Source organism: Clavelina lepadiformis, chromosome 1 (assembly GCF_947623445.1).
Source record: "Clavelina lepadiformis chromosome 1, kaClaLepa1.1, whole genome shotgun sequence".
NCBI lineage: Eukaryota > Metazoa > Chordata > Ascidiacea > Aplousobranchia > Clavelinidae > Clavelina > Clavelina lepadiformis.
Genome location: NC_135240.1, coordinates 5,045,350 through 5,073,139, shown reverse-complemented (window position 1 = coordinate 5,073,139; position 27,790 = coordinate 5,045,350). Strand labels below are relative to the sequence as shown.

Below are 27,790 nucleotides of genomic sequence, written 5' to 3'. Positions count from 1 at the left end.
ATGTGGAGAAGTGGATGCAGCTAGCCCAGCAAAAGAAGGAGACATTACTGGCCTCGTTGCAAACACCGATTATTTGGTGACTGTTGTTGCCGTGGTAACAGACGGTGCAGATGATGCCACCGATGTGCGCACTGACGAAAGCGTTTCCAGCAGTGTCACCACAGGTTGATTTCATTTTTTGAAGTTGTTAAAACGTAGTTATAACAAGCTTTTAAATTGTTTTTTGTTCTTTACCCATTAAATCGATCTTGATTATATTTAATCGTTTGTTTATTGAATTCTGAGATCAATTTTGAACGCGATAACTTACCAAAATTTACATCATTTCCTCACTTTTTACCATTTCTAACAAACTGTTCAAACCAAAATATTTCACTTGAGCAAAAACAGTTGAATACAACAGCTGATGTGGAATTGAAGATGTAATATCTTTTGTTGTATCTTACTAATACTCTGAATGAAGTTTACGTTTGATTTTTTACTTAGCTCCCGATGCGCCGACCAGCGTTGCAGTATCGCACGTTCGATCAAGCAGCTTGAAAGTGAGTTGGCAATTCGACGACTCTTCGATTTCGCTCGAGAAATATCGCATCTATTGCACGCCTGTCGCAAGCGGAACCTCATTTGAATGTGGAGAAGTGGATGCAGCTAGCCCAGCAAAAGAAGGAGACATTACTGGCCTCGATGCAAACACCGATTACTTGGTGACTGTTGTTGCCGTGGTAACAGACGGTGCAGATGATGCCACCGATGTGCGCTCTGACGAAAGCGTTTCCAGCAGTGTCACCACAGGTTGATTTCATTTTTTGAAGTTGTTAAAACGTAGTTATAACAAGCTTTTAAATTGTTTTTTGTTCTTTACCCATTAAATCGATCTTGATTATATTTAATCGTTTGTTTATTGAATTCTGAGATCAATTTTGAACGCGATAACTTACCAAAATTTACATCATTTCCTCACTTTTTACCATTTCTAACAAACTGTTCAAACCAAATTATTTCACTTGAGCAAAAACAGTTGAATACAACAGCTGATGTGGAATTGAAGATGTAATATCTTTTGTTGTATCTTACTAATACTCTGAATGAAGTTTACGTTTGATTTTTTACTTAGCTCCCGATGCGCCGACCAGCGTTGCAGTATCGCACGTTCGATCAAGCAGCTTGAAAGTGAGTTGGCAATTCGACGACTCTTCGATTTCGCTCGAGAAGTATCGCATCTATTGCACGCCTGTCGCAAGCGGAACCTCATTTGAATGTGGAGAAGTGGATGCAGCTAGCCCAGCAAAAGAAGGAGACATTACTGGCCTCGATGCAAACACCGATTACTTGGTGACTGTTGTTGCCGTGGTAACAGACGGTGCAGATGATGCCACCGATGTGCGCTCTGACGAAAGCGTTTCCAGCAGTGTCACCACAGGTTGATTTCATTTTTTGAAGTTGTTAAAACGTAGTTATAACAAGTTTTTAAATTGTTTTTTGTTCTTTACCCATTAAATCGATCTTGATTATATTTAATCGTTTGTTTATTGAATTCTGAGATCAATTTTGAACGCGATAACTTACCAAAATTTACATCATTTCCTCACTTTTTACCATTTCTAAGAAACTGTTCAAACCAAATTATTTCACTTGAGCAAAAACAGTTGAATACAACAGCTGATGTGGAATTGAAGATGTAATATCTTTTGTTGTATCTTACTAATACTCTGAATGAAGTTTACGTTTGATTTTTTACTTAGCTCCCGATGCGCCGACCAGCGTTGCAGTATCGCACGTTCGATCAAGCAGCTTGAAAGTGAGTTGGCAATTCGACGACTCTTCGATTTCGCTCGAGAAATATCGCATCTATTGCACGCCTGTCGCAAGCGGAACCTCATTTGAATGTGGAGAAGTGGATGCAGCTAGCCCAGCAAAAGAAGGAGACATTACTGGCCTCGATGCAAACACCGATTACTTGGTGACTGTTGTTGCCGTGGTAACAGACGGTGCAGATGATGCCACCGATGTGCGCTCTGACGAAAGCGTTTCCAGCAGTGTCACCACAGGTTGATTTCATTTTTTGAAGTTGTTAAAACGTAGTTATAACAAGCTTTTAAATTGTTTTTTGTTCTTTACCCATTAAATCGATCTTGATTATATTTAATCGTTTGTTTATTGAATTCTGAGATCAATTTTGAACGCGATAACTTACCAAAATTTACATCATTTCCTCACTTTTTACCATTTCTAAGAAACTGTTCAAACCAAACTATTTCACTTAAGCAAAACAAAGTTGAATACAACAGCTGATGTGGAATTGAAGATGTAATATCTTTTGTTGTATCTTACTAATACTCTGAATGAAGTTTACTTTTGAGTTTTTTACTTAGCTCCCGATGCGCCGACCAGCGTTGCAGTATCGCACGTTCGATCAAGCAGCTTGAAAGTGAGTTGGCAATTCGACGACTCTTCGATTTCGCTCGAGAAATATCGCATCTATTGCACGCCTGTCGCAAGCGGAACCTCATTTGAGTGTGGAGAAGTGGATGCAGCTAGCCCAGCAAAAGAAGGAGACATTACTGGCCTCGTTGCAAACACCGATTACTTGGTGACTGTTGTTGCCGTGGTAACAGACGGTGCAGATGATGCCACCGATGTGCGCACTGACGAAAGCGTTTCCAGCAGTGTCACCACAGGTTGATTTCATTTTTTGAAGTTGTTAAAACGTAGTTATAACAAGCTTTTAAATTGTTTTTTGTTCTTTACCCATTAAATCGATCTTGATTATATTTAATCGTTTGTTTATTGAATTCTGAGATCAATTTTGAACGCGATAACTTACCAAAATTTACATCATTTCCTCACTTTTTACCATTTCTAAGAAACTGTTCAAACCAAACTATTTCACTTAAGCAAAACAAAGTTGAATACAACAGCTGATGTGGAATTGAAGATGTAATATCTTTTGTTGTATCTTACTAATACTCTGAATGAAGTTTACTTTTGAGTTTTTTACTTAGCTCCCGATGCGCCGACCAGCGTTACAGTATCGCACGTTCGATCAAGCAGCTTGAAAGTGAGTTGGCAATTCGACGACTCTTCGATTTCGCTCGAGAAATATCGCATCTATTGCACGCCTGTCGCAAGCGGAACCTCATTTGAATGTGGAGAAGTGGATGCAGCTAGCCCAGCAAAAGAAGGAGACATTACTGGCCTCGTTGCAAACACCGATTACTTGGTGACTGTTGTTGCCGTGGTAACAGACGGTGCAGATGATGCCACCGATGTGCGCACTGACGAAAGCGTTTCCAGCAGTGTCACCACAGGTTGATTTCATTTTTTGAAGTTGTTAAAACGTAGTTATAACAAGCTTTTAAATTGTTTTTTGTTCTTTACCCATTAAATCGATCTTGATTATATTTAATCGTTTGTTTATTGAATTCTGAGATCAATTTTGAACGCGATAACTTACCAAAATTTACATCATTTCCTCACTTTTTACCATTTCTAAGAAACTGTTCAAACCAAACTATTTCACTTAAGCAAAACAAAGTTGAATACAACAGCTGATGTGGAATTGAAGATGTAATATCTTTTGTTGTATCTTACTAATACTCTGAATGAAGTTTACTTTTGAGTTTTTTACTTAGCTCCCGATGCGCCGACCAGCGTTGCAGTATCGCACGTTCGATCAAGCAGCTTGAAAGTGAGTTGGCAATTCGACGACTCTTCGATTTCGCTCGAGAAATATCGCATCTATTGCACGCCTGTCGCAAGCGGAACCTCATTTGAGTGTGGAGAAGTGGATGCAGCTAGCCCAGCAAAAGAAGGAGACATTACTGGCCTCGTTGCAAACACCGATTACTTGGTGACTGTTGTTGCCGTGGTAACAGACGGTGCAGATGATGCCACCGATGTGCGCACTGACGAAAGCGTTTCCAGCAGTGTCACCACAGGTTGATTTCATTTTTCAAATCTTTACAGTATGTTTATGAAAGTAGTATGTTGCTTTATCTTGTTTATGCTTTACCTATTAAATCGATCTTGATTATATTTAATCGTTTGTTTATTGAATTCTGAGATCAATTTTGAACACGATAAAGTACCGAAATTTACATTATTTCCTCACTTTTTACCATTACTAACAAACTGTTCAAACCACACAATTTCACTTGAGCAAAAACAGTTGAATACAACAGCTGTTTTGGAATTGAAGATGTAATATCTTTTGTTGTGTCTTACTAATACTCTGAATGAAGTTTACGTTTGATTTTTTACTTAGCTCCCGATGCGCCGACCAGCGTTGCAGTATCGCACGTTCGATCAAGCAGCTTGAAAGTGAGTTGGCAATTCGACGACTCTTTGATTTCGCTCGAGAAATATCGCATCTATTGCACGCCTGTCGCAAGCGGAACCTCATTTGAATGTGGAGAAGTGGATGCAGCTAGCCCAGCAAAAGAAGGAGACATTACTGGCCTCGATGCAAACACCGATTACTTGGTGACTGTTGTTGCCGTGGTAACAGACGGTGCAGATGATGCCACCGATGTGCGCTCTGACGAAAGCGTTTCCAGCAGTGTCACCACAGGTTGATTTTATTTTTTGAAGTTGTTAAAACGTAGTTATAACAAGTTTTTAAATTGTTTTTTGTTCTTTACCCATTAAATCGATCTTGATTATATTTAATCGTTTGTTTATTGAATTCTGAGATCAATTTTGAACGCGATAACTTACCAAAATTTACATCATTTCCTCACTTTTTACCATTTCTAAGAAACTGTTCAAACCAAACTATTTCACTTCAGCAAAACAAAGTTGAATACAACAGCTGATGTGGAATTGAAGATGTAATATCTTTTGTTGTATCTTACTAATACTCTGAATGAAGTTTACTTTTGAGTTTTTTACTTAGCTCCCGATGCGCCGACCAGCGTTGCAGTATCGCACGTTCGATCAAGCAGCTTGAAAGTGAGTTGGCAATTCGACGACTCTTCGATTTCGCTCGAGAAATATCGCATCTATTGCACGCCTGTCGCAAGCGGAACCTCATTTGAGTGTGGAGAAGTGGATGCAGCTAGCCCAGCAAAAGAAGGAGACATTACTGGCCTCGTTGCAAACACCGATTACTTGGTGACTGTTGTTGCCGTGGTAACAGACGGTGCAGATGATGCCACCGATGTGCGCACTGACGAAAGCGTTTCCAGCAGTGTCACCACAGGTTGATTTCATTTTTCAAATCTTTACAGTATGTTTATGAAAGTAGTATGTTGCTTTATCTTGTTTATGCTTTACCTATTAAATCGATCTTGATTATATTTAATCGTTTGTTTATTGAATTCTGAGATCAATTTTGAACGCGATAACTTACCAAAATTTACATCATTTCCTCACTTTTTACCATTTCTAACAAACTGTTCAAACCACACAATTTCACTTGAGCAAAAACAGTTGAATACAACAGCTGTTTTGGAATTGAAGATGTAATATCTTTTGTTGTGTCTTACTAATACTCTGAATGAAGTTTACGTTTGATTTTTTACTTAGCTCCCGATGCGCCGACCAGCGTTGCAGTATCGCACGTTCGATCAAGCAGCTTGAAAGTGAGTTGGCAATTCGACGACTCTTTGATTTCGCTCGAGAAATATCGCATCTATTGCACGCCTGTCGCAAGCGGAACCTCATTTGAATGTGGAGAAGTGGATGCAGCTAGCCCAGCAAAAGAAGGAGACATTACTGGCCTCGATGCAAACACCGATTACTTGGTGACTGTTGTTGCCGTGGTAACAGACAGTGCAGATGATGCCACCGATGTGCGCTCTGACGAAAGCGTTTCCAGCAGTGTCACCACAGGTTGATTTTATTTTTTGAAGTTGTTAAAACGTAGTTATAACAAGTTTTTAAATTGTTGTTTGTTCTTTACCCATTAAATCGATCTTGATTATATTTAATCGTTTGTTTATTGAATTCTGAGATCAATTTTGAACGCGATAACTTACCAAAATTTACATCATTTCCTCACTTTTTACCATTTCTAAGAAACTGTTCAAACCAAACTATTTCACTTAAGCAAAACAAAGTTGAATACAACAGCTGATGTGGAATTGAAGATGTAATATCTTTTGTTGTATCTTACTAATACTCTGAATGAAGTTTACTTTTGAGTTTTTTACTTAGCTCCCGATGCGCCGACCAGCGTTGCAGTATCGCACGTTCGATCAAGCAGCTTGAAAGTGAGTTGGCAATTCGACGACTCTTCGATTTCGCTCGAGAAATATCGCATCTATTGCACGCCTGTCGCAAGCGGAACCTCATTTGAGTGTGGAGAAGTGGATGCAGCTAGCCCAGCAAAAGAAGGAGACATTACTGGCCTCGTTGCAAACACCGATTACTTGGTGACTGTTGTTGCCGTGGTAACAGACGGTGCAGATGATGCCACCGATGTGCGCACTGACGAAAGCGTTTCCAGCAGTGTCACCACAGGTTGATTTCATTTTTTGAAGTTGTTAAAACGTAGTTATAACAAGCTTTTAAATTGTTTTTTGTTCTTTACCCATTAAATCGATCTTGATTATATTTAATCGTTTGTTTATTGAATTCTGAGATCAATTTTGAACGCGATAACTTACCAAAATTTACATCATTTCCTCACTTTTTACCATTTCTAAGAAACTGTTCAAACCAAACTATTTCACTTAAGCAAAACAAAGTTGAATACAACAGCTGATGTGGAATTGAAGATGTAATATCTTTTGTTGTATCTTACTAATACTCTGAATGAAGTTTACTTTTGAGTTTTTTACTTAGCTCCCGATGCGCCGACCAGCGTTACAGTATCGCACGTTCGATCAAGCAGCTTGAAAGTGAGTTGGCAATTCGACGACTCTTCGATTTCGCTCGAGAAATATCGCATCTATTGCACGCCTGTCGCAAGCGGAACCTCATTTGAATGTGGAGAAGTGGATGCAGCTAGCCCAGCAAAAGAAGGAGACATTACTGGCCTCGTTGCAAACACCGATTACTTGGTGACTGTTGTTGCCGTGGTAACAGACGGTGCAGATGATGCCACCGATGTGCGCACTGACGAAAGCGTTTCCAGCAGTGTCACCACAGGTTGATTTCATTTTTTGAAGTTGTTAAAACGTAGTTATAACAAGCTTTTAAATTGTTTTTTGTTCTTTACCCATTAAATCGATCTTGATTATATTTAATCGTTTGTTTATTGAATTCTGAGATCAATTTTGAACGCGATAACTTACCAAAATTTACATCATTTCCTCACTTTTTACCATTTCTAACAAACTGTTCAAACCAAAATATTTCACTTGAGCAAAAACAGTTGAATACAACAGCTGATGTGGAATTGAAGATGTAATATCTTTTGTTGTATCTTACTAATACTCTGAATGAAGTTTACGTTTGATTTTTTACTTAGCTCCCGATGCGCCGACCAGCGTTGCAGTATCGCACGTTCGATCAAGCAGCTTGAAAGTGAGTTGGCAATTCGACGACTCTTCGATTTCGCTCGAGAAATATCGCATCTATTGCACGCCTGTCGCAAGCGGAACCTCATTTGAATGTGGAGAAGTGGATGCAGCTAGCCCAGTAAAAGAAGGAGACATTACTGGCCTCGATGCAAACACCGATTACTTGGTGACTGTTGTTGCCGTGGTAACAGACGGTGCAGATGATGCCACCGATGTGCGCTCTGACGAAAGCGTTTCCAGCAGTGTCACCACAGGTTGATTTTATTTTTTGAAGTTGTTAAAACGTAGTTATAACAAGTTTTTAAATTGTTTTTTTGTTCTTTACCCATTAAATCGATCTTGATTATATTTAATCGTTTGTTTATTGAATTATGAGATCAATTTTGAACGCGATAACTTACCAAAATTTACATCATTTCCTCACTTTTTACCATTTCTAACAAACTGTTCAAACCACACAATTTCACTTGAGCAAAAAAAGTTGAATACAACAGCTGTTTTGGAATTGAAGATGTAATATCTTTTGTTGTATCTTACTAATACTCTGAATGAAGTTTACGTTTGATTTTTTACTTAGCTCCCGATGCGCCGACCAGCGTTGCAGTATCGCACGTTCGATCAAGCAGCTTGAAAGTGAGTTGGCAATTTGACGATTCTTCGATTTCGCTCGAGAAATATCGCATCTATTGCACGCCTGTCGCAAGCGGAACCTCATTTGAATGTGGAGAAGTGGATGCAGCTAGCCCAGCAAAAGAAGGAGACATTACTGGCCTCGATGCAAACACCGATTACTTGGTGACTGTTGTTGCCGTGGTAACAGACGGTGCAGATGATGCCACCGATGTGCGCACTGACGAAAGCGTTTCCAGCAGTGTCACCACAGGTTGATTTCATTTTTCAAATCTTTACAGTATGTTTATGAAAGTAGTATGTTGCTTTATCTTGTTTATGCTTTACCTATTAAATCGATCGTGATTATATTTAATCGTTTGTTTATTGAATTCTGAGATCAATTTTGAACACGATAAAGTACCGAAATTTACATTATTTCCTCACTTTTTACCATTACTAACAAACTGTTCAAACCACACAATTTCACTTGAGCAAAAACAGTTGAATACAACAGCTGTTTTGGAATTGAAGATTAAATATCTTTTGTTGTATCTTACTAATACTCTGAATAAAGTTTATGTTTGATTTTTTACTTAGCTCCCGATGCGCCGACCAGCGTTGCAGTATCGCACGTTCGATCAAGCAGCTTGAAAGTGAGTTGGCAATTCGACGACTCTTCGATTTCGCTCGAGAAATATCGCATCTATTGCACGCCTGTCGCAAGCGGAACCTCATTTGAATGTGGAGAAGTGGATGCAGCTAGCCCAGTAAAAGAAGGAGACATTACTGGCCTCGATGCAAACACCGATTACTTGGTGACTGTTGTTGCCGTGGTAACAGACGGTGCAGATGATGCCACCGATGTGCGCTCTGACGAAAGCGTTTCCAGCAGTGTCACCACAGGTTGATTTCATTTTTTGAAGTTGTTAAAACGTAGTTATAACAAGTTTTTAAATTGTTTTTTGTTCTTTACCCATTAAATCGATCTTGATTATATTTAATCGTTTGTTTATTGAATTCTGAGATCAATTTTGAACGCGATAACTTACCAAAATTTACATCATTTCCTCACTTTTTACCATTTCTAACAAACTGTTCAAACCACACAATTTCACTTGAGCAAAAAAAGTTGAATACAACAGCTGTTTTGGAATTGAAGATGTAATATCTTTTGTTGTGTCTTACTAATACTCTGAATGAAGTTTACTTTTGATTTTTTACTTAGCTCTCGATGCGCCGACCAGCGTTGCAGTATCGCACGTTCGATCAAGCAGCTTGAAAGTGAGTTGGCAGTTTGACGACTCTTCGATTTCGCTCGAGAATTATCGCATCTATTGCACGCCTGTCGAAAGCGGAACTCCATTTGAATGTGGAGAAGTGGATGCAGCTAGCCCAGTAAAAGAAGGAGACATTACTGGCCTCGTTGCAAACACCGATTACTTGGTGACTGTTGTTGCCGTGGTAACAGACGGTGCAGATGATGCCACCGATGTGCGCTCTGACGAAAGCGTTTCCAGCAGTGTCACCACAGGTTGATTTCATTTTTTGAAGTTGTTAAAACGTAGTTATAACAAGTTTTAAAATTGTGTTTTGTTCTTTACCCATTAAATCGATCTTGATTATATTTAATCGTTTGTTTATTGAATTCTGAGATCAATTTTGAACGCAATAACTTACCAAAATTTACATCAATTCCTGACTTTTCACCATTTCTAACAAACTGTTCAAACCACACAATTTCACTTGAGCAAAAAAAGTTGAATACAACAGCTGTTTTGGAATTGAAGATGTAATATCTTTTGTTGTATCTTACTAATACTCTGAATGAAGTTTACGTTTGATTTTTTACTTAGCTCCCGATGCGCCGACCAGCGTTGCAGTATCGCACGTTCGATCAAGCAGCTTGAAAGTGAGTTGGCAATTCGACGACTCTTCGATTTCGCTCGAGAAATATCGCATCTATTGCACGCCTGTCGAAAGCGAAACTCCATTTGAATGTGGAGAAGTGGATGCAGCTAGCCCAACAAAAGAAAGAGACATTACTGGCCTCGATGCAAACACCGAGTACTTGGTGACTGTTGTTGCCGTGGTAACAGACGGTGCAGATGATGCCACCGATGTGCGCTCTGACGAAAGCGTTTCCAGCAGTGTCACCACAGGTTTATTTCATTTTTTGAAGTTGTTAAAACGTAGTTATAACAAGTTTTTAAATTGTTTTTTGTTCTTTACCCATTAAATCGATCTTGATTATATTTAATCGTTTGTTTATTGAATTCTGAGATCAATTTTGAACGCGATAACTTACCAAAATTTACATCATTTCCTCACTTTTTACCATTTCTAACAAACTGTTCAAACCACACAATTTCACTTGAGCAAAAAACAGTTGAATACAACAGCTGTTTTGGAATTGAAGATGTAATATCTTTTGTTGTATCTTACTAATACTCTGAATGAAGTTTACGTTTGATTTTTTACTTAGCTCCCGATGCGCCGACCAGCGTTGCAGTATCGCACGTTCGATCAAGCAGCTTGAAAGTGAGTTGGCAGTTTGACGACTCTTCGATTTCGCTCGAGAATTATCGCATCTATTGCACGCCTGTCGAAAGCGGAACTCCATTTGAATGTGGAGAAGTGGATGCAGCTAGCCCAACAAAAGAAAGAGACATTACTGACCTCGTTGCAAACACCGAGTACTTGGTGACTGTTGTTGCCGTGGTAACAGACGGTGCAGATGATGCCACCGATGTGCGCTCTGACGAAAGCGTTTCCAGCAGTGTCACCACAGGTTGATTTCATTTTTTGAAGTTGTTAAAACGTAGTTATAACAAGTTTTTAAATTGTTTTTTGTTCTTTACCCATTAAATCGATCTTGATTATATTTAATCGTTTGTTTATTGAATTCTGAGATCAATTTTGAACGCGATAACTTACCAAAATTTACATCATTTCCTCACTTTTTACCATTTCTAACAAACTGTTCAAACCAAACTATTTCACTTAAGCAAAACAAAGTTGAATACAACAGCTGTTTTGGAATTGAAGATTAAATATCTTTTGTTGTATCTTACTAATACTCTGAATAAAGTTTATGTTTGATTTTTTACTTAGCTCCCGATGCGCCGACCAGCGTTGCAGTATCGCACGTTCGATCAAGCAGCTTGAAAGTGAGTTGGCAATTCGACGACTCTTCGATTTCGCTCGAGAAATATCGCATCTATTGCACGCCTGTCGCAAGCGGAACCTCATTTGAATGTGGAGAAGTGGATGCAGCTAGCCCAGTAAAAGAAGGAGACATTACTGGCCTCGATGCAAACACCGATTACTTGGTGACTGTTGTTGCCGTGGTAACAGACGGTGCAGATGATGCCACCGATGTGCGCTCTGACGAAAGCGTTTCCAGCAGTGTCACCACAGGTTTATTTCATTTTTTGAAGTTGTTAAAACGTAGTTATAACAAGTTTTTAAATTGTTTTTTGTTCTTTACCCATTAAATCGATCTTGATTATATTTAATCGTTTGTTTATTGAATTCTGAGATCAATTTTGAACGCGATAACTTACCAAAATTTACATCATTTCCTCACTTTTTACCATTTCTAACAAACTGTTCAAACTAAATTTTTTCACTTGAGCAAAAACAGTTGAATACAACAGCTGATGTGGAATTGAAGATGTAATATCTTTTGTTGTATCTTACTAATACTCTGAATGAAGTTTACGTTTGATTTTTTACTTAGCTCCCGATGCGCCGACCAGCGTTGCAGTATCGCACGTTCGATCAAGCAGCTTGAAAGTGAGTTGGCAATTCGACGACTCTTCGATTTCGCTCGAGAATTATCGCATCTATTGCACGCCTGTCGAAAGCGAAACTCCATTTGAATGTGGAGAAGTGGATGCAGCTAGCCCAACAAAAGAAAGAGACATTACTGGCCTCGATGCAAACACCGAGTACTTGGTGACTGTTGTTGCCGTGGTAACAGACGGTGCAGATGATGCCACCGATGTGCGCTCTGACGAAAGCGTTTCCAGCAGTGTCACCACAGGTTTATTTCATTTTTTGAAGTTGTTAAAACGTAGTTATAACAAGTTTTTAAATTGTTTTTTGTTCTTTACCCATTAAATCGATCTTGATTATATTTAATCGTTTGTTTATTGAATTCTGAGATCAATTTTGAACGCGATAACTTACCAAAATTTACATCATTTCCTCACTTTTTACCATTTCTAACAAACTGTTCAAACCACACAATTTCACTTGAGCAAAAAACAGTTGAATACAACAGCTGTTTTGGAATTGAAGATGTAATATCTTTTGTTTTATCTTACTAATACTCTGAATGAAGTTTACGTTTGATTTTTTACTTAGCTCCCGATGCGCCGACCAGCGTTGCAGTATCGCACGTTCGATCAAGCAGCTTGAAAGTGAGTTGGCAGTTTGACGACTCTTCGATTTCGCTCGAGAATTATCGCATCTATTGCACGCCTGTCGAAAGCGGAACTCCATTTGAATGTGGAGAAGTGGATGCAGCTAGCCCAACAAAAGAAAGAGACATTACTGACCTCGTTGCAAACACCGAGTACTTGGTGACTGTTGTTGCCGTGGTAACAGACGGTGCAGATGATGCCACCGATGTGCGCTCTGACGAAAGCGTTTCCAGCAGTGTCACCACAGGTTGATTTCATTTTTTGAAGTTGTTAAAACGTAGTTATAACAAGTTTTTAAATTGTTTTTTGTTCTTTACCCATTAAATCGATCTTGATTATATTTAATCGTTTGTTTATTGAATTCTGAGATCAATTTTGAACGCGATAACTTACCAAAATTTACATCATTTCCTCACTTTTTACCATTTCTAACAAACTGTTCAAACCAAACTATTTCACTTAAGCAAAACAAAGTTGAATACAACAGCTGTTTTGGAATTGAAGATTAAATATCTTTTGTTGTATCTTACTAATACTCTGAATAAAGTTTATGTTTGATTTTTTACTTAGCTCCCGATGCGCCGACCAGCGTTGCAGTATCGCACGTTCGATCAAGCAGCTTGAAAGTGAGTTGGCAATTCGACGACTCTTCGATTTCGCTCGAGAAATATCGCATCTATTGCACGCCTGTCGCAAGCGGAACCTCATTTGAATGTGGAGAAGTGGATGCAGCTAGCCCAGTAAAAGAAGGAGACATTACTGGCCTCGATGCAAACACCGATTACTTGGTGACTGTTGTTGCCGTGGTAACAGACGGTGCAGATGATGCCACCGATGTGCGCTCTGACGAAAGCGTTTCCAGCAGTGTCACCACAGGTTTATTTCATTTTTTGAAGTTGTTAAAACGTAGTTATAACAAGTTTTTAAATTGTTTTTTGTTCTTTACCCATTAAATCGATCTTGATTATATTTAATCGTTTGTTTATTGAATTCTGAGATCAATTTTGAACGCGATAATTTACCAAAATTTACATCATTTCCTCACTTTTTACCATTTCTAACAAACTGTTCAAACTAAATTTTTTCACTTGAGCAAAAACAGTTGAATACAACAGCTGATGTGGAATTGAAGATGTAATATCTTTTGTTGTATCTTACTAATACTCTGAATGAAGTTTACGTTTGATTTTTTACTTAGCTCCCGATGCGCCGACCAGCGTTGCAGTATCGCACGTTCGATCAAGCAGCTTGAAAGTGAGTTGGCAATTCGACGACTCTTCGATTTCGCTCGAGAATTATCGCATCTATTGCACGCCTGTCGAAAGCGGAACTCCATTTGAATGTGGAGAAGTGGATGCAGCTAGCCCAACAAAAGAAAGAGACATTACTGACCTCGTTGCAAACACCGAGTACTTGGTGACTGTTGTTGCCGTGGTAACAGACGGTGCAGATGATGCCACCGATGTGCGCTCTGACGAAAGCGTTTCCAGCAGTGTCACCACAGGTTGATTTTATTTTTTGAAGTTGTTAAAACGTAGTTATAACAAGTTTTAAAATTGTGTTTTGTTCTTTACCCATTAAATCGATCTTGATTATATTTAATCGTTTGTTTATTGAATTCTGAGATCAATTTTGAACGCGATAACTTACCAAAATTTACATCAATTCCTGACTTTTCACCATTTCTAACAAACTGTTCAAACCACACAATTTCACTTGAGCAAAAAAAGTTGAATACAACAGCTGTTTTGGAATTGAAGATATAATATCTTTTGTTGTATCTTACTAATACTCTGAATGAAGTTTACGTTTGATTTTTTACTTAGCTCCCGATGCGCCGACCAGCGTTGCAGTATCGCACGTTCGATCAAGCAGCTTGAAAGTGAGTTGGCAATTCGACGACTCTTCGATTTCGCTCGAGAAATATCGCATCTATTGCACGCCTGTCGTAAGCGGAACCTCATTTGAATGTGGAGAAGTGGATGCAGCTAGCCCAACAAAAGAAAGAGACATTACTGGCCTCGTTGCAAACACCGAGTACTTGGTGACTGTTGTTGCCGTGGTAACAGACGGTGCAGATGATGCCACCGATGTGCGCTCTGACGAAAGCGTTTCCAGCAGTGTCACCACAGGTTTATTTCATTTTTCAAATCTTTACAGTATGTTTATGAAAATAGTATGTTGCTTATCTTGTTTATGCTTTACCTATTGAATCGTTTGAGCTTGCATTGAGCTTTTCTGAAGTAAGAATCTAGTGTAAGAAAGTTGCATAGGATTTTATATACATGGTTGCTGCCAGCGTTTGTTTTCCAATTGGTCACTGCAATACTTTTGTTATTTTCCAAAAAGTACATGACAGGTTATTTGATAAATAACATCTTATTTTTAATATCATACTACAAAACATTGCACATAGCTATAAACAAGTGCTAAAGTTGTTGTTGTAGCAGATTTCTTTTAACATTAGTTTTTGGTCATTTGTTTTTTTCCTAAACATAAAACTTTTCCGTAATAGTATGCAGGTCAATAGCCCGTCTGCTTGTGACCACTTTGTAGGTTATAGGTCGGCAACCCCCGGTTCTTTCATCTTACTGCTCTGGCTGTGGTGATATGAAATAGTAATCACTATTTAGTTTAAACAGTTTTTTTTAATAACTGTGTCCATATTTGTTAATTGTCTAGTTTTCCAATGTTACGTCACAAACGCAATTGTGGCTCTAAGTAGATTTTAATTTGTTGTAAACGAAACCAAATACCTTTTTTAGTGTTAAAGGTTACCAACACGACACCTCTCATAGGCCAACCTACAATGTTCTGGTTTTGAGCCTATGGTGACTATAGCCTTGACATAATTTTTTCATTTGATCTCTAATTGTTTAAAAAGTAGTCACGTTTTGCAAATGCTAACATACATCTATCAGCTATTTTGAAAGGATAAACTGTAAGCTGATATTTGCCAAAATTGCTGTCCTTTGCGTATAAGTTCATCTCTTTTACTGTTGCAAACCTTTTATTTACAGGTCCTCCACCTCCAATAATAATTGAACCAATAACCGATGTTAAATCTAACCAGTTCCTTGTTAGTTGGACACATTCCAATAAAGGAGCAACTACAAAGTATCGAGTTGACTATTCTCCAACTTCTGGAGGTGATGGCGGTGGAAGCCAAGAAACTTCAGATGAAACAGCAACATCTTTGCTCATCGATACAAACCTAGATGCAGACACTGAGTACAGTGTCACTGTTGTGGCTTTTGTATCAGATACAACAGAAAGTGATGCTTCTGGGTCTGTCATTGTGACAACAGGTAACTTAATTTAGAGCTTTATATTAAAAGAATCAATTTTCAAACTCCGCACATGTCTACGTTTTGAAACTTGCAATCATTCTTTGTGAAATGTTAAGTTTATAAATTGTTTTACTGAAATTTGTAATTAAAATTGCGTTTTGTATAAGTAAAATAAGTAAAACTAAATATAAATAAGTAAAAGTAAATATAATATAATAAGTAATAGAATGTAATAAGTAAATTACAAATAAGCAAAACTACTGCTCGTATACAGCTTTGGAAGGTATTGGACCACCGACTGGACTCATGGTAGGAGTTATCACTTCTTCTTCAATTGGTTTGACATGGGATACACCATCTGGAGGAAATGCTGCCACCATTACTGGTTATGTTTTAACATGGACACCTGCAGATGGTGATGGTTCAATGACGGCCACCACAGATCTTTCGTCACCAACAACCATCAGTGGATTGAACTCCAACACTGAATATAGTATAAGAGTAACAGCAACAAGCTCTTCAGGAAATGGAGATGAATCTGATGCAGTGACAGGAACTACAGGTAATGTTCGATAAGCAGTAACAGTGTTATTTCTGTTACCAATTCATTTATTGTTTTCATAAACTTACTGCAGTATTGTACAAGTCAACACAGAAAAACATGGCAGTTAAGCGCTAATTAATTTTGTTAAAGTTTTTACTCGTAAAACATTGCTTTTAGTATGAACTATGATCTCCTCTGTGTTAAATAACTATCTTTACTCGCTTTGGCTTGAATTTTGCAAGTTTTTGTCAACTTTGTGATTTTTTTAGTATAACGCCATATTATAAAACTAGCTTCAAGTCAGTCAGCGTTTAACATGGTATTGTAGGATCTGTTGCCCCTATATCAAGAATGTTGGATGCTGACAGATATGTTGACTTAATGTGATTGGGATGAATATAGTTCATGCTAAAAGCGATGTCTTATGCGTTGAAACTTTGGTAAAATTACATAGCATCTAATTGCAGTGTTTTTGTTTTGTGCTGAGAAAGTTAATTTGCACAATACTGTATCACTAATTTTAAGAAAACGTTTGTATAGAAATGTCTTTTTGTAACAACGAAGAAGACGTTCGGATATTTTCACAGTTCTAATTATTCTGCCACAATCCTTCATGACAGTAAAGCATTAGATTATCATAAACAATGTGTACACCGAAAGTTTTAAAGCTTGTAGCCTGACAAGTCATTGGTTAGTTCTCTTCGCCTTTTCTGAAGACTAGCGTAAGGAAGTTGCATAGGATTCTATATACATGGTTGCTGCCAGCGTTTGTTTTCTAATTGGTCACTGCAATACTTTTTGTTATTTTCCAAAACGTACATGACAGGTTATTTGATAAATAACATCGCATTTTTGATATCATACTACAAAACAGTGCACATAGCTATAAGCAAGTGCTGAAGTTGTTGTTGTAGCAGATTTTTTTTAACATTAGTTTTTGGTCATTTATTTTTTTCCTAAACATAAAAATTTTCTGCAATAATATGCAGGTCAATAGCTTGTCTGCTTGTGACCATTTTGTAGGTTATAGGTCGGCAACCACCGGCTCTTTCATCTCTGCGCTCTGGCTCTCCTTACTTAGACACAGCGAGCTTACATAGGAAAAATTTATATGAAATAGTAATGGCTATTTAGTTTAAACATTTTTTTAAATAACTGTGTCCATATTTGTTAATTGTCTAGTTTTCCAATGTTACGTCACAAACGCAATTGTGGCTCAGAGTAGGTTTTAATTTGTTGTAAACGAAACCAAATACCTTTTTTAGTGTTAAAGGTTACCAACACGACACCTCTCATAGGCCAACCTACAATGTTCTGGTTTTGAGCCTATGGTGACTATAGCCTTGACATAATTTTTTCATTTGATCTCTAATTGTTTAAAAAGTAGTCACGTTTTGCAAATGCTAACATACATCTATCAGCTATTTTGAAAGGATAAACTGTAAGCTGATATTTGCCAAAATTGCTGTCCTTTGCATATAAGTTCATCTCTTTTACTGTTGCAAACCTTTTATTTTACAGCTCCTCCACCTCCAACAATAATTGAACCAATAACCGATGTTCAGTCTAACCAGTTCCTTGTTAGTTGGACACATTCCAATAAAGGAGCAACTACAAAGTATCGAGTTGATTATTCTCTATCATCTGATGGTAGTGGAGGTGGAAGCCAAGAAACTTCAGATGCAACAGCAACGTCTTTGCTCATAAATACAAACCTGGATGCAAATACTGAGTACAGCGTCACTGTTGTGGCTTTTGTATCAGATACAACAGAAAGTGATGCTTCTGGGTCTGTCATTGTGACAACAGGTAACTTAATTTAGAGCTTGATATTAAAACATTCAATTTTCAAACTCTGCACATGTCTACGTTTTGAAACTTGCAATCATTCTTTGTGAAATGTTGAGTTTATAAATTATTTTACTGAAAGTTTTAATTAAAATTGCTTATTGTATAAGTAAAACTAGATATAAATAAGTAAAAGTAAATATAATATAATAAGTAATTTATAAATAAGTAAAACTACTGCTCGTATACAGCTTTGGAAGGTATTGGACCACCGACTGGACTCATGGTAGGAGTTATCACTTCTTCTTCAATTGGTTTGACATGGGATACACCATCTGGAGGAAATGCTGCAGCGATTACTGGTTATGTTTTAACATGGACACCTGCAGATGGTGCTGGTTCAATGATGGTCACCACAGATGGTTCAACATCAACAACCATCAGTGGATTGAACTCCAACACTGAATACACCATACAAGTAACTGCAACAAGCTCTTTAGGAAATGGAGTTGCATCTGATGCAGTGACAGGAACTACAGGTAATTCACAACAAACCTTCACAGACAAAACTTTAAATTTTTTTTCAACTGTTGAAATATTTTGTTTTCAAGTTACAGATTGTTTTTTTTTTCCCGATTTTTAACACCGTGCAACACCATGTTTGATTTTTACTTCCTGTTACTAGATTAAAGTTTTTAATGCTAGTGAAATTTTTATGAGAAAATTATATATATGACAACTGTTCATAGATAGATATTCTATTATACTGGTATATATATATTATCACATACCAGTTATTGCACATACAGTTATTGGAAAGCCAACCGAATTGGCTGTTGAAACCACCACTTTTTCTTCAATTGATATGACATGGGATGCACCATCTGGAGGAAATGCTGTAGCCATTACTGGTTATGAGTTAACATGGACACCAGCTACTGGTGGTGGTTCAATGACGGCCACAACAGCTGGTTCAACATCAACAACCATCAGTGGATTGAACTCCAACACTGAATACACCATACAAGTAACTGCAACAAGCTCTTCTGGAAATGGAGATGCATCTGATGCTGAAACGGGAACCACAGGTATAGCGTCTTATACAGTTGAGCTGAATCAGTGGGGAATAGTTGACGTATGAATAGTGCAACAGTATCCAAACCCTGGCCGGCAGGCCACTTGTAGCTCGTGGACAAATTTTGTGTGGCCCGCGAACACTTTTAGTACACCGTGTTATCCATCGCAAAATCAACACGAGTTAAAATGAAACTATGTTTTGTTTAAATGGATTACATTAACCAAGTGCCCGAGATAAGTCATCAAATTTCAGGTCAATACGTAATTATTGTGGAGCAGCAAGGCTTTTTAAAGCTTAACATCACAGTATTGTGTGACAACGCATACATATGATCATTTTTGTTCTTTGTTGCAGTCACAAACGACTAGAAAGTATCAAGGACTGGGTTATTAGTCGTGCAGAAAATCATTTGGTCTGATCAGTAAACTCAGTCGTTTGCATTAGACTACAGTGTAGCGGTTTCCAAACTTTTTTGATCGCGACCCAAATCTGAGTTTAGCAGTGGTTTAATCCTTAAACAATAAGTGGGGTTCGCTGTCAAGCATGTGTGATATTGTATTCCCATGTATTATTTGTTTATTGGTATTATTTAGCCCAAATGTAATGTAAATATAAAACACTTTTACATTCATTACATTTACATTTTGTATTTTACTCCAAATGTAAAATAAAAATGGGGATAAAATGAAACAAAGCACGAAAAAATAAGGGATCTCAATTCCCCGTCAAAAAAACTGAGGACGACGATCCCCCTCCACTACACCACTGGACTTTGGTAAACATCTCACGACCCGAGTTTCAAACAACGTATTTTTACCACAAAAAATTGATTATATGGATAAGTTTTGGCAGTGAGTTGCTTAGTTCGTTTTCCAGTGCTAATTGTCTTTGTTTAGTTTTTTTTATGTTGAAATTATCGACAATCACTTAGATAGAAATTTTCGGCGGCCGCGATCACTGTTATTGTGACCATGCAATTGTTCATGGTGTACTGGTACCTAGGCTGGATACTGACGCTTAGCAGTTCCAGTGTGAGCGAACGAGGTCTGATGTTGTACAAACCAGCACAGCAACCCTACTGTATGTCTGGGTGTTATAAGTCATGAGAGCATTAATTTTTAATTTTAGTTTAACTTGTCTGAGACGGAATACAATTTCTTTTATGAGCGCACGGAAGTCACCGACTTGCATTAAGTGTTTGTTATAATTGTACTCAGTTTTTCGCAGAAATGTTTTACTACTTTAAAAGCAGAAAAATGTTTCACATGCTGTTTAGTTAGAACCTTTGAACTTGATATTTTTTGGAATTCCTAGTTGCAATATTCTTACCAATAAGATCTAATATTACCCTTGCCACCTTGTTTAGTTCACTTTGATCAGAACATGCTGAAGTGAGGACGTTCTGTCTTCCATATATTTTCGTAACACTTAATGTTGAAATCGAAGTTTTGTTGGCTCATATTAGTGCTTGTTGGGAAGAACACTCAACCTTCTCGAGAAATGAAAACTTTTGGTTATAAATTTTCAGTTTTCCTTATATGCCACACTGGTGACTCCAACGTTATCAAGGCTGTTTGATCTGTGTGTGTGAAATGTGTGATTTAGCAATCATTTTCAAACTTTCCATGAAACTTGAAATTGAAAATAATTTCAACATCCTAAATTACTCTAGTTCCCGAGCAAGCAAGTCGTCCGCTTAAGTCCACTGTCAATGCTACAACTATTTCGTTGGAATGGGATCCAGTTCCTGGAACATCTTCATCACTACGTTATCAAGTCACATGCAAAACTGTCGATAGTGTTGCACTGGATCCTCAATCAACCAAAGAAACATCAGCAACATTTGATAAACTTGATCCAAACACTGAATATTATTTTGACGTGACAGCTTCTAATGATGGTGGATCAGCAAATCCCTCAGATTCCTCTCAGTTCTTCACTGGTATGTAAAAATTTAAATTTTTCTCTTGATTTATTTCTGAGGTCGTCTTGAAATAAATTCAGTTATATTTTGACTTTTACCAGCTCTAATGAAATGTTGATGGAAATTTTCACAACTGATTTGTTGTTTTATTTACAGTACCAGCTGCTGTGTCTGATGTTACAGTTGAACTTGGTTCAAATAAAAAAACAAATGTAAGACTTATGGAAAGATTTATATTCTTATTTGCACCTGTAAGACACGCTTTGATAATCAGATGATATTGTTTAGAAAACTTGATAGTTCACTGTTGCATGCTGCTTCTTTTTACTTTGATATAGACAGGATTAATGAGACTTGTCATCATTCGTTCGTAGCTATTTGTAACCAGATGTTTTCACTTACCAGGCAATTGTAACATTCAAAGAACATGTAAATGGAGCAGATGGATATGAAGCTGTATTTATTGCCTCTGGTGAAGAGAATAAAATATTTGCATCTCAAACATCGTCAATTACTGCGAGTAATTTAACCCCTGGACAGAACTATGAAGTGTTTGTTCTACCAAGAAACAAAGCTGGATACGGCGAAGAATCTACCCCAGATGGACTTGACATGTGTAAGTTCGGTTGAAAACGCTTAAAAAATTGGTTTTGAGCTTGTTCATGATTTTACATTTTACACCAGCATTTTAACCATTTAGCACAGATAAGGATTGCCGCAGTCATAGGCTTAACGTTAACTTGTTGAGTTTCATGTCAATTACAAAAGCTAATAATTAATTTGATGACCTTGATGCAGTCAATCTTGTTGCGAGTCGTTTTTGTATACTCAACTATGTGTAGGTTATTTCAATGTCAGGAGCTTGCTTTACTTAATATACTTTAATTGATATTATGTCCTTGTAGTTCCTGATGAAGTGAAGAACGCTGATGTTACTCAAAACCCTGACAACCCTGACAAGTTGTTGGATGTCAAATGGTCAAAACCGAGCGGTGTTGGTGACGTTGTTATGGTAAATAATTCGAATGATTTAGATGTTTAAGAAAATAATTTTTAGATGAAAACATGCTGACATCTTTGCCACAGATCGCTTACGAATCTCTTACTGAAGAATGTGACGGAGAACCAAACAGCATAAATGTTTCTTTTGATAAGACCAGCGCATCATTAGAAGTACTACCAGGATGTAACTACACCGTCGCACTCATGGTGGTCAGTCATGAGCTATCAAGCGAAATGGATGACGATCATCGAATGAATTCAAGTAAAAAATTTCGTGAATTTTTTTGACTGGATTATTCATAAACAAAGAAAACAGTTTATTTATTTACATTATGTTTGACTTAATTTGAATGGATTATTATTTATTAAAATGGTGGAACAGTTGACTTTCATTTATTTACGTAGGCAAGTTGCAATAATTGCAATAATATGCATTCTAGAACCTGCAAGTCCAGAATACTCAGTAACTCGCCAGATAAACGAGTTGGAGCTTAACTGGGATCGTCCAGATGGGCATTTTGAAGGATACGTCATGACGTTTGATGGAGGAAATGTAATAAATTCTTTTTAATGGAAGTTTTAATGCCATACATATCAATGCTTATTAATTTAAACTTTGTTCAGGAGAAATATCTTGATAAAGCTGAAACGTCATACATCTTTTCTGGCCTCAACCCATATAGCACTCACAGCATTGAACTGCATTCGCTGACCACAGATATAACAGGAAATGTTCAAGAAAGTATTTCACCAATACAAGAGCATACAACAAAGTCTGCACGTAAGTACAGGTTGATATGCACCCAGCTATACTTGAATTTCTGTATTGGTAGAAATATGTTTGGGAGGGTTAGTACAAGTAACCGTACGTTCTTTCCCGTATTTAATGTTTATTGCCAATAGATATCCATATAATCTATTTAACAGCATTTTCTTCATTTCCCTGACAGCGCCAGAACCGCCAGTAATTCCCACCGATGTTCCGCTCCCTGAACCAGAAACTTCATCAGATACGATCAGCTACACGTTGCCTGAAAATACATTCAATGATAAGAACGGTCCCATCGAATACTATGGGGTTTACATCACAGCATCTGCAGAAGGTTAAAAGATCATCTGCTGTTAAATTGTTATTATTATGTTATGAGAAAGTGTTTAAGTAAAAGGAGTTTATGAAAAGTAACGCCGCAAATTATGTTGATACTATGTCTAAGATATTTTGTCGACTCTTTTTTCGTGAATCTTCCAGAAGTTCCAGCTAGTCCGGATGTGAGCAAACAAGAGAGTTGTACAAAGTTGAATGAAGGTGAAGCCAGAGAATGTGTCGCTCTGTGGACAGATGGAGATGGAAATCCAATCACGGAAGATCCTTCATCCGGAACTTATTTGAGGCGCAAGAAAAGAAGTTACGAAGATCCTCAATACAACTCTGCCATTCCGGTGTGTTTAGTTTTATTTGTTCGACGATTTTTATAAGCTTTGGATGTATTATGTTTTACAGTAAATGATTCTTAAATGTTTACAGTTTGTTTACTTTTTATATTTTCCTACTTGCTAAAAATGTTGTATATTATCTTTTCTACGATTTATGAAATTGTATGGTAAACTGAATAGGCTAATGACTAATCAATAACTCTTGCAAATATTATCGATTATTTTAAACCTTTTAGTTTGTTATCGGGGATGGGACAATCACCTACTCCCCGTCGGGCCAAATATTTGAGAATGTTCCTCTGAAAGCTGAGACCGGATATCAAGTTTCTGTCGCTGCAAAGACTGAGAGTGACGAATTGGTCTCAACTCCTTTCTCTGAACCAATTGAAACAGGTTGAAACTAAGTATTTTACTTATGTGTGAGAAATTTATTGTCCCCGTTAGTTGTATTGCCATTTTTATGCCTAAACTATGGGTTGCTTTAAATAATCTCCAACGATTTCCATATTTGGTCGCTTTATTTCTCATTTTGTTTTTGTTATTTTTCATACTTGATCGCGTTTTACATCTGCACTGTTACACAATACAGAGAAAGTTCCAGGTAATTTTAAATAGTTATTTTCGAAAGCAGCATTTTAGATCTAAGATTTGAGCTAATTATAATGATTACAAATATGATTATAATAATGATTGCATTTCATAATAATGCAGTATGATCACATCATATTCTATGTGTCATAAAACACAGCCTCGTCTTCCGTGGATGTAGTTCTCATAGCCAGCGTCTCATCAGCGGCAGCCGTTGTATTGATTGTGGCAGCAGGAGGGAGTGTTTATGTTTACAGAAGAAGAAAGAAGAAGAAAAATGAGGGGGAGAGGTGGGAGTATAAACGATGTTGATATCTCAGTGTGGTTAAGTTAAATTTGTCATGAAATTAGTTACTTGTTATTCTCCGACAGCAATTTAATTTGTAAAATATAAATATCATTTATAAATACACAATTAAATAAAGCTTAACTTACTATTTCGATAAACATAATATTCTTTACATCGCTTTCTTTCAAATTTTAATTCCTTTTTAGAAATGACGACCGTTCTAGTGAGGCATCGGACAATCCTTCATTTGTCATGGAGACGAGGTAAAGATGCAGAATTGCTCCTCAACTAAGCTAAAAACATAAGTTGTTTTTTATTTGCTAACTCTTCTATTCTTTACTATGTACTATTCTTTTTGATTTTTTCAGAGAGACAACTTCAAAGTGAGTTTAACTTTTATTTACAATGCCAACACTTTTATAGTTTTACATCTGCAGTATGTCTGTAACTGTATTCTTGTTATTTGGTTTACTGATTTTCGGAAGATACGTATAAAGCAATAACGATATAATGCAGGTTAAAGAAAAACGTTTTCCGTATTTTTATTATGTCAGCAAATCCTCTATTTTTGACTTTATTTAACGTTCTTGTTTGCTGTTTTTCGAAGCAATTCAAGGCCAATTAAACTGAGAGAATTTTGTAAAAAAATTCCCTACATCGGTCATGATGACGCAGTGAGACGTATCTCGAGAGAATTTGCGGTTCGTTAAGTTTCAGCGTGTTCGTGCAAATCATTCCTATTCTCGCTTCGGCGATGAATTGAACTTGATATACTCGATAATTTTTTTGCATATTAGTCCAATCATAAATTTTTTAGAATGACTTTTTTGCAAATTATTATAAATGAAAGCAAGTTCTGCTTCTAATTATTATGAACCAGTCAAGATAGGTCAAAGTTAATTTTGTTTGACTTTGGAGTTGTGTTTAATTTAATAAATTGCATGGCTTCAAAATTATTGATTTTTTTCAAAATTATTGATTTTTTTCAAAATTATTGATTTTTTGACCAACACTTATTGCCAGCAGTTATATAAGTGAATGAGGTTAGTTCCTTTAATCCAGGATTTGCAAGAAGTCGGTCGCTCCCAATCCATTCATTGGAGTGTAATCCATGAAAATCTTCGCAAGAACAGAGTTAGCAACATTATGCCGTGTAAGGATATGAAACATTTCTCGTGGTGAGTTTATGAATAGCCAGGCTGGTCATATTTGATCGTAATTTGTTTTATACAGACGACGCAAACAGGGTCATTATCACACCTTTGTACGATGAAAATGATTACATAAACGCCAGCTTTATTCCGGTAAGCAAACTTAAATTGGTTTCTGTTTTACAAGGATTTGTCTGGCCCAATTCATCAGCACAATCTCATGCTTCATCTAATTTCATTTCTAGCTTGTAACTTAGACGGTCATGTTGCTTTCATTGCAGGGTTACCGCGGTCCCAAGGATTACATTGCAACGCAAGGACCTCTTGAAAGCACGAGGAGCGCCTTCTGGAGGATGGTTTGGGAACAAAATACAAGGAACATTGTTATGGTCACTCAGACCATTGAAGGAGGTTTGTGCTTATGTGAGAGAAGTCATGTACCTGTGTGATCTTGTTTTACGTTCTCTTATCATACTCTGCTTGTCTTATTAGGTAACAGCAAATGTGACCACTACTGGCCAACCGCTAACAACAGCATGTCTATTACTGGAATGAGGCTGCAGATGAAGTCAGAATTCTCGATGCCTGAATGGACGATCAGAGTTTTTGAAATATCTAAGGTCGGTGACGTCATAACTAAATTGAAACCTAAGAAACGAGTTTTTTCAGACTTAGCATGACATAGGCTGCAATAGATTAATTCGTGTTGTTTTGCTGGACTAACATGGCGTTGCACAATGCTGTAGCGTAACATGTTTATGTATTTATCAACAATCAACTATCAGCGGTTTGGTTATTTACACAAACATAATCTCAGGGCTTTGAAACTCGCCGTGTCAGGCAGTTCCATTACAATGTGTGGCCTGAACATTCCGTCCCAGGCACTGCTGAGAGTTTCTTTGGTTTTGTCAACTGCGTTCGAAAAGCGATTGATGAAGAAACCAAGATCACTGGACCGACTGTTGTGCACTGCAGGTGAGAATTGTGCGTTTTCAGTTGATTTTCTGCTCGTAAATATGTCTGGCTTATGACGATTTCTTGATTTTGATATAAACTCAAAAGTTTTGAACTTTACCAAAACAGTAATTTTAAGTTTTAAGTTAGTCATAATCTAAGTGGTTGTTCGTCTTTATTTCTATCATTACGTCTGCAGCAATGGCGTTGGTCGCACTGGTGCTTTTATAGCTGTGGATCACATACTTCAACACATCAAAGAACATTCTGATGTCGATATATTCGGAGTTGTGTACCAGATGAGAAAACGCCGAATGGAGATGGTACAGACAGCGGTGAGTATTTAATCGAATTGAATATTGTAACAATCCTGGATCTATGAAAACCAGGTCACATTTTGGAAACCAATTTCGATATAAAATGAAACTCTTGGAGAACATTACGTAGCATATCATGTTAGACATTAAAATATTTATGTAGTTTCAACTTAAACGAAACGACTTCGAATATGTTAGGATGTTCAGCCCAGTATAGTTCAGTGCCCAGTTCTGCCTTGTATGTATTACACCACCTCATACAAACGTCTACTGCATTAAACCAACAGTTCAAAGAATGTTGATAATTGTAAACAATAATGCAATTAATTGCCATGTTTCTTGCAGAGCCAGTACACCTTGCTGTATAGAACAGTTCATGGAATTTTGAGCAAGATTTACAGCGACGACGGAACTTACACAAGTCTGCGCAAACATCTGCGCGGTGTCGTCAACCCTGCTATGACAAATCCAACTTACGATGGTGAGCGCTTTTTGAATCAACTCAAATTCTTTGCATATTAGGTTGCATCGATCCTTAAACACAATTTGGTATTCTGTCTTAATATGATCTTTTTTCCAGAATTGGGTTTCTGAAGAAAAGTGTAAATAGTTCACAAATCCGTTGATTTTATCTTGATTTCATATGTGAAGATGTCTTGTTGAAATACGAAGATTCATCACTTTGCATAAAGGAACTGAGAGAGAAAATTCAACATTATTTTATCTGATTATATTATTAAAATGTCAACATCTCAAAATTAGTGCTTTCAAGACTGTACATAGCGAGTTGTATGTTATTTGAAGATTACCACTTTCGTGCGGAATTAATCTAGAGTGCAGTAGTTGCATCTACCATGTTACGTATTTTCAATGTAGCAACAAGGTTCATCGTAATTTTTGACAAAATGTAAATAAAATTAATTTTT

At 37.3% G+C, this 27,790-nt stretch overlaps 1 protein-coding gene across 1 annotated transcript; it reads left to right on the top strand.

Moving 5' to 3' along the window:
• LOC143448848 (receptor-type tyrosine-protein phosphatase F-like) lies at window positions 1–27,790 on the top strand. Its single transcript, XM_076948767.1, has 34 exons — window positions 1–10; window positions 2,373–2,678; window positions 3,003–3,308; window positions 6,157–6,462; window positions 6,787–7,092; window positions 14,332–14,637; window positions 15,526–15,813; window positions 16,070–16,357; window positions 17,861–18,148; window positions 18,388–18,666; window positions 18,937–19,215; window positions 20,878–21,147; window positions 21,286–21,341; window positions 21,535–21,745; window positions 22,035–22,141; window positions 22,216–22,393; window positions 22,572–22,684; window positions 22,756–22,912; window positions 23,082–23,234; window positions 23,381–23,571; window positions 23,802–23,958; window positions 24,155–24,166; window positions 24,314–24,443; window positions 24,649–24,705; window positions 24,811–24,825; window positions 25,050–25,143; window positions 25,505–25,595; window positions 25,676–25,746; window positions 25,875–26,004; window positions 26,086–26,213; window positions 26,411–26,568; window positions 26,747–26,882; window positions 27,210–27,345; window positions 27,445–27,790. The coding sequence occupies exons 1-34, from the start codon at window positions 1–3 to the stop codon at window positions 27,456–27,458; spliced, it is 5,727 nt and encodes a 1,908-aa protein (XP_076804882.1). The 3' UTR covers window positions 27,459–27,790.

What these genes read in the sequence shown, in the direction of transcription:
- LOC143448848 (XM_076948767.1), top strand. An exon ending in TTCCAGCAGTGTCACCACAG is followed by an intron (nt 6,463 to 6,786) that starts GTTGATTTCATT and finishes TTTTTTACTTAG; the next exon opens with CTCCCGATGCGCCGACCAGC. An exon ending in TGACGTTTGATGGAGGAAAT is followed by an intron (nt 22,685 to 22,755) that starts GTAATAAATTCT and finishes AACTTTGTTCAG; the next exon opens with GAGAAATATCTTGATAAAGC.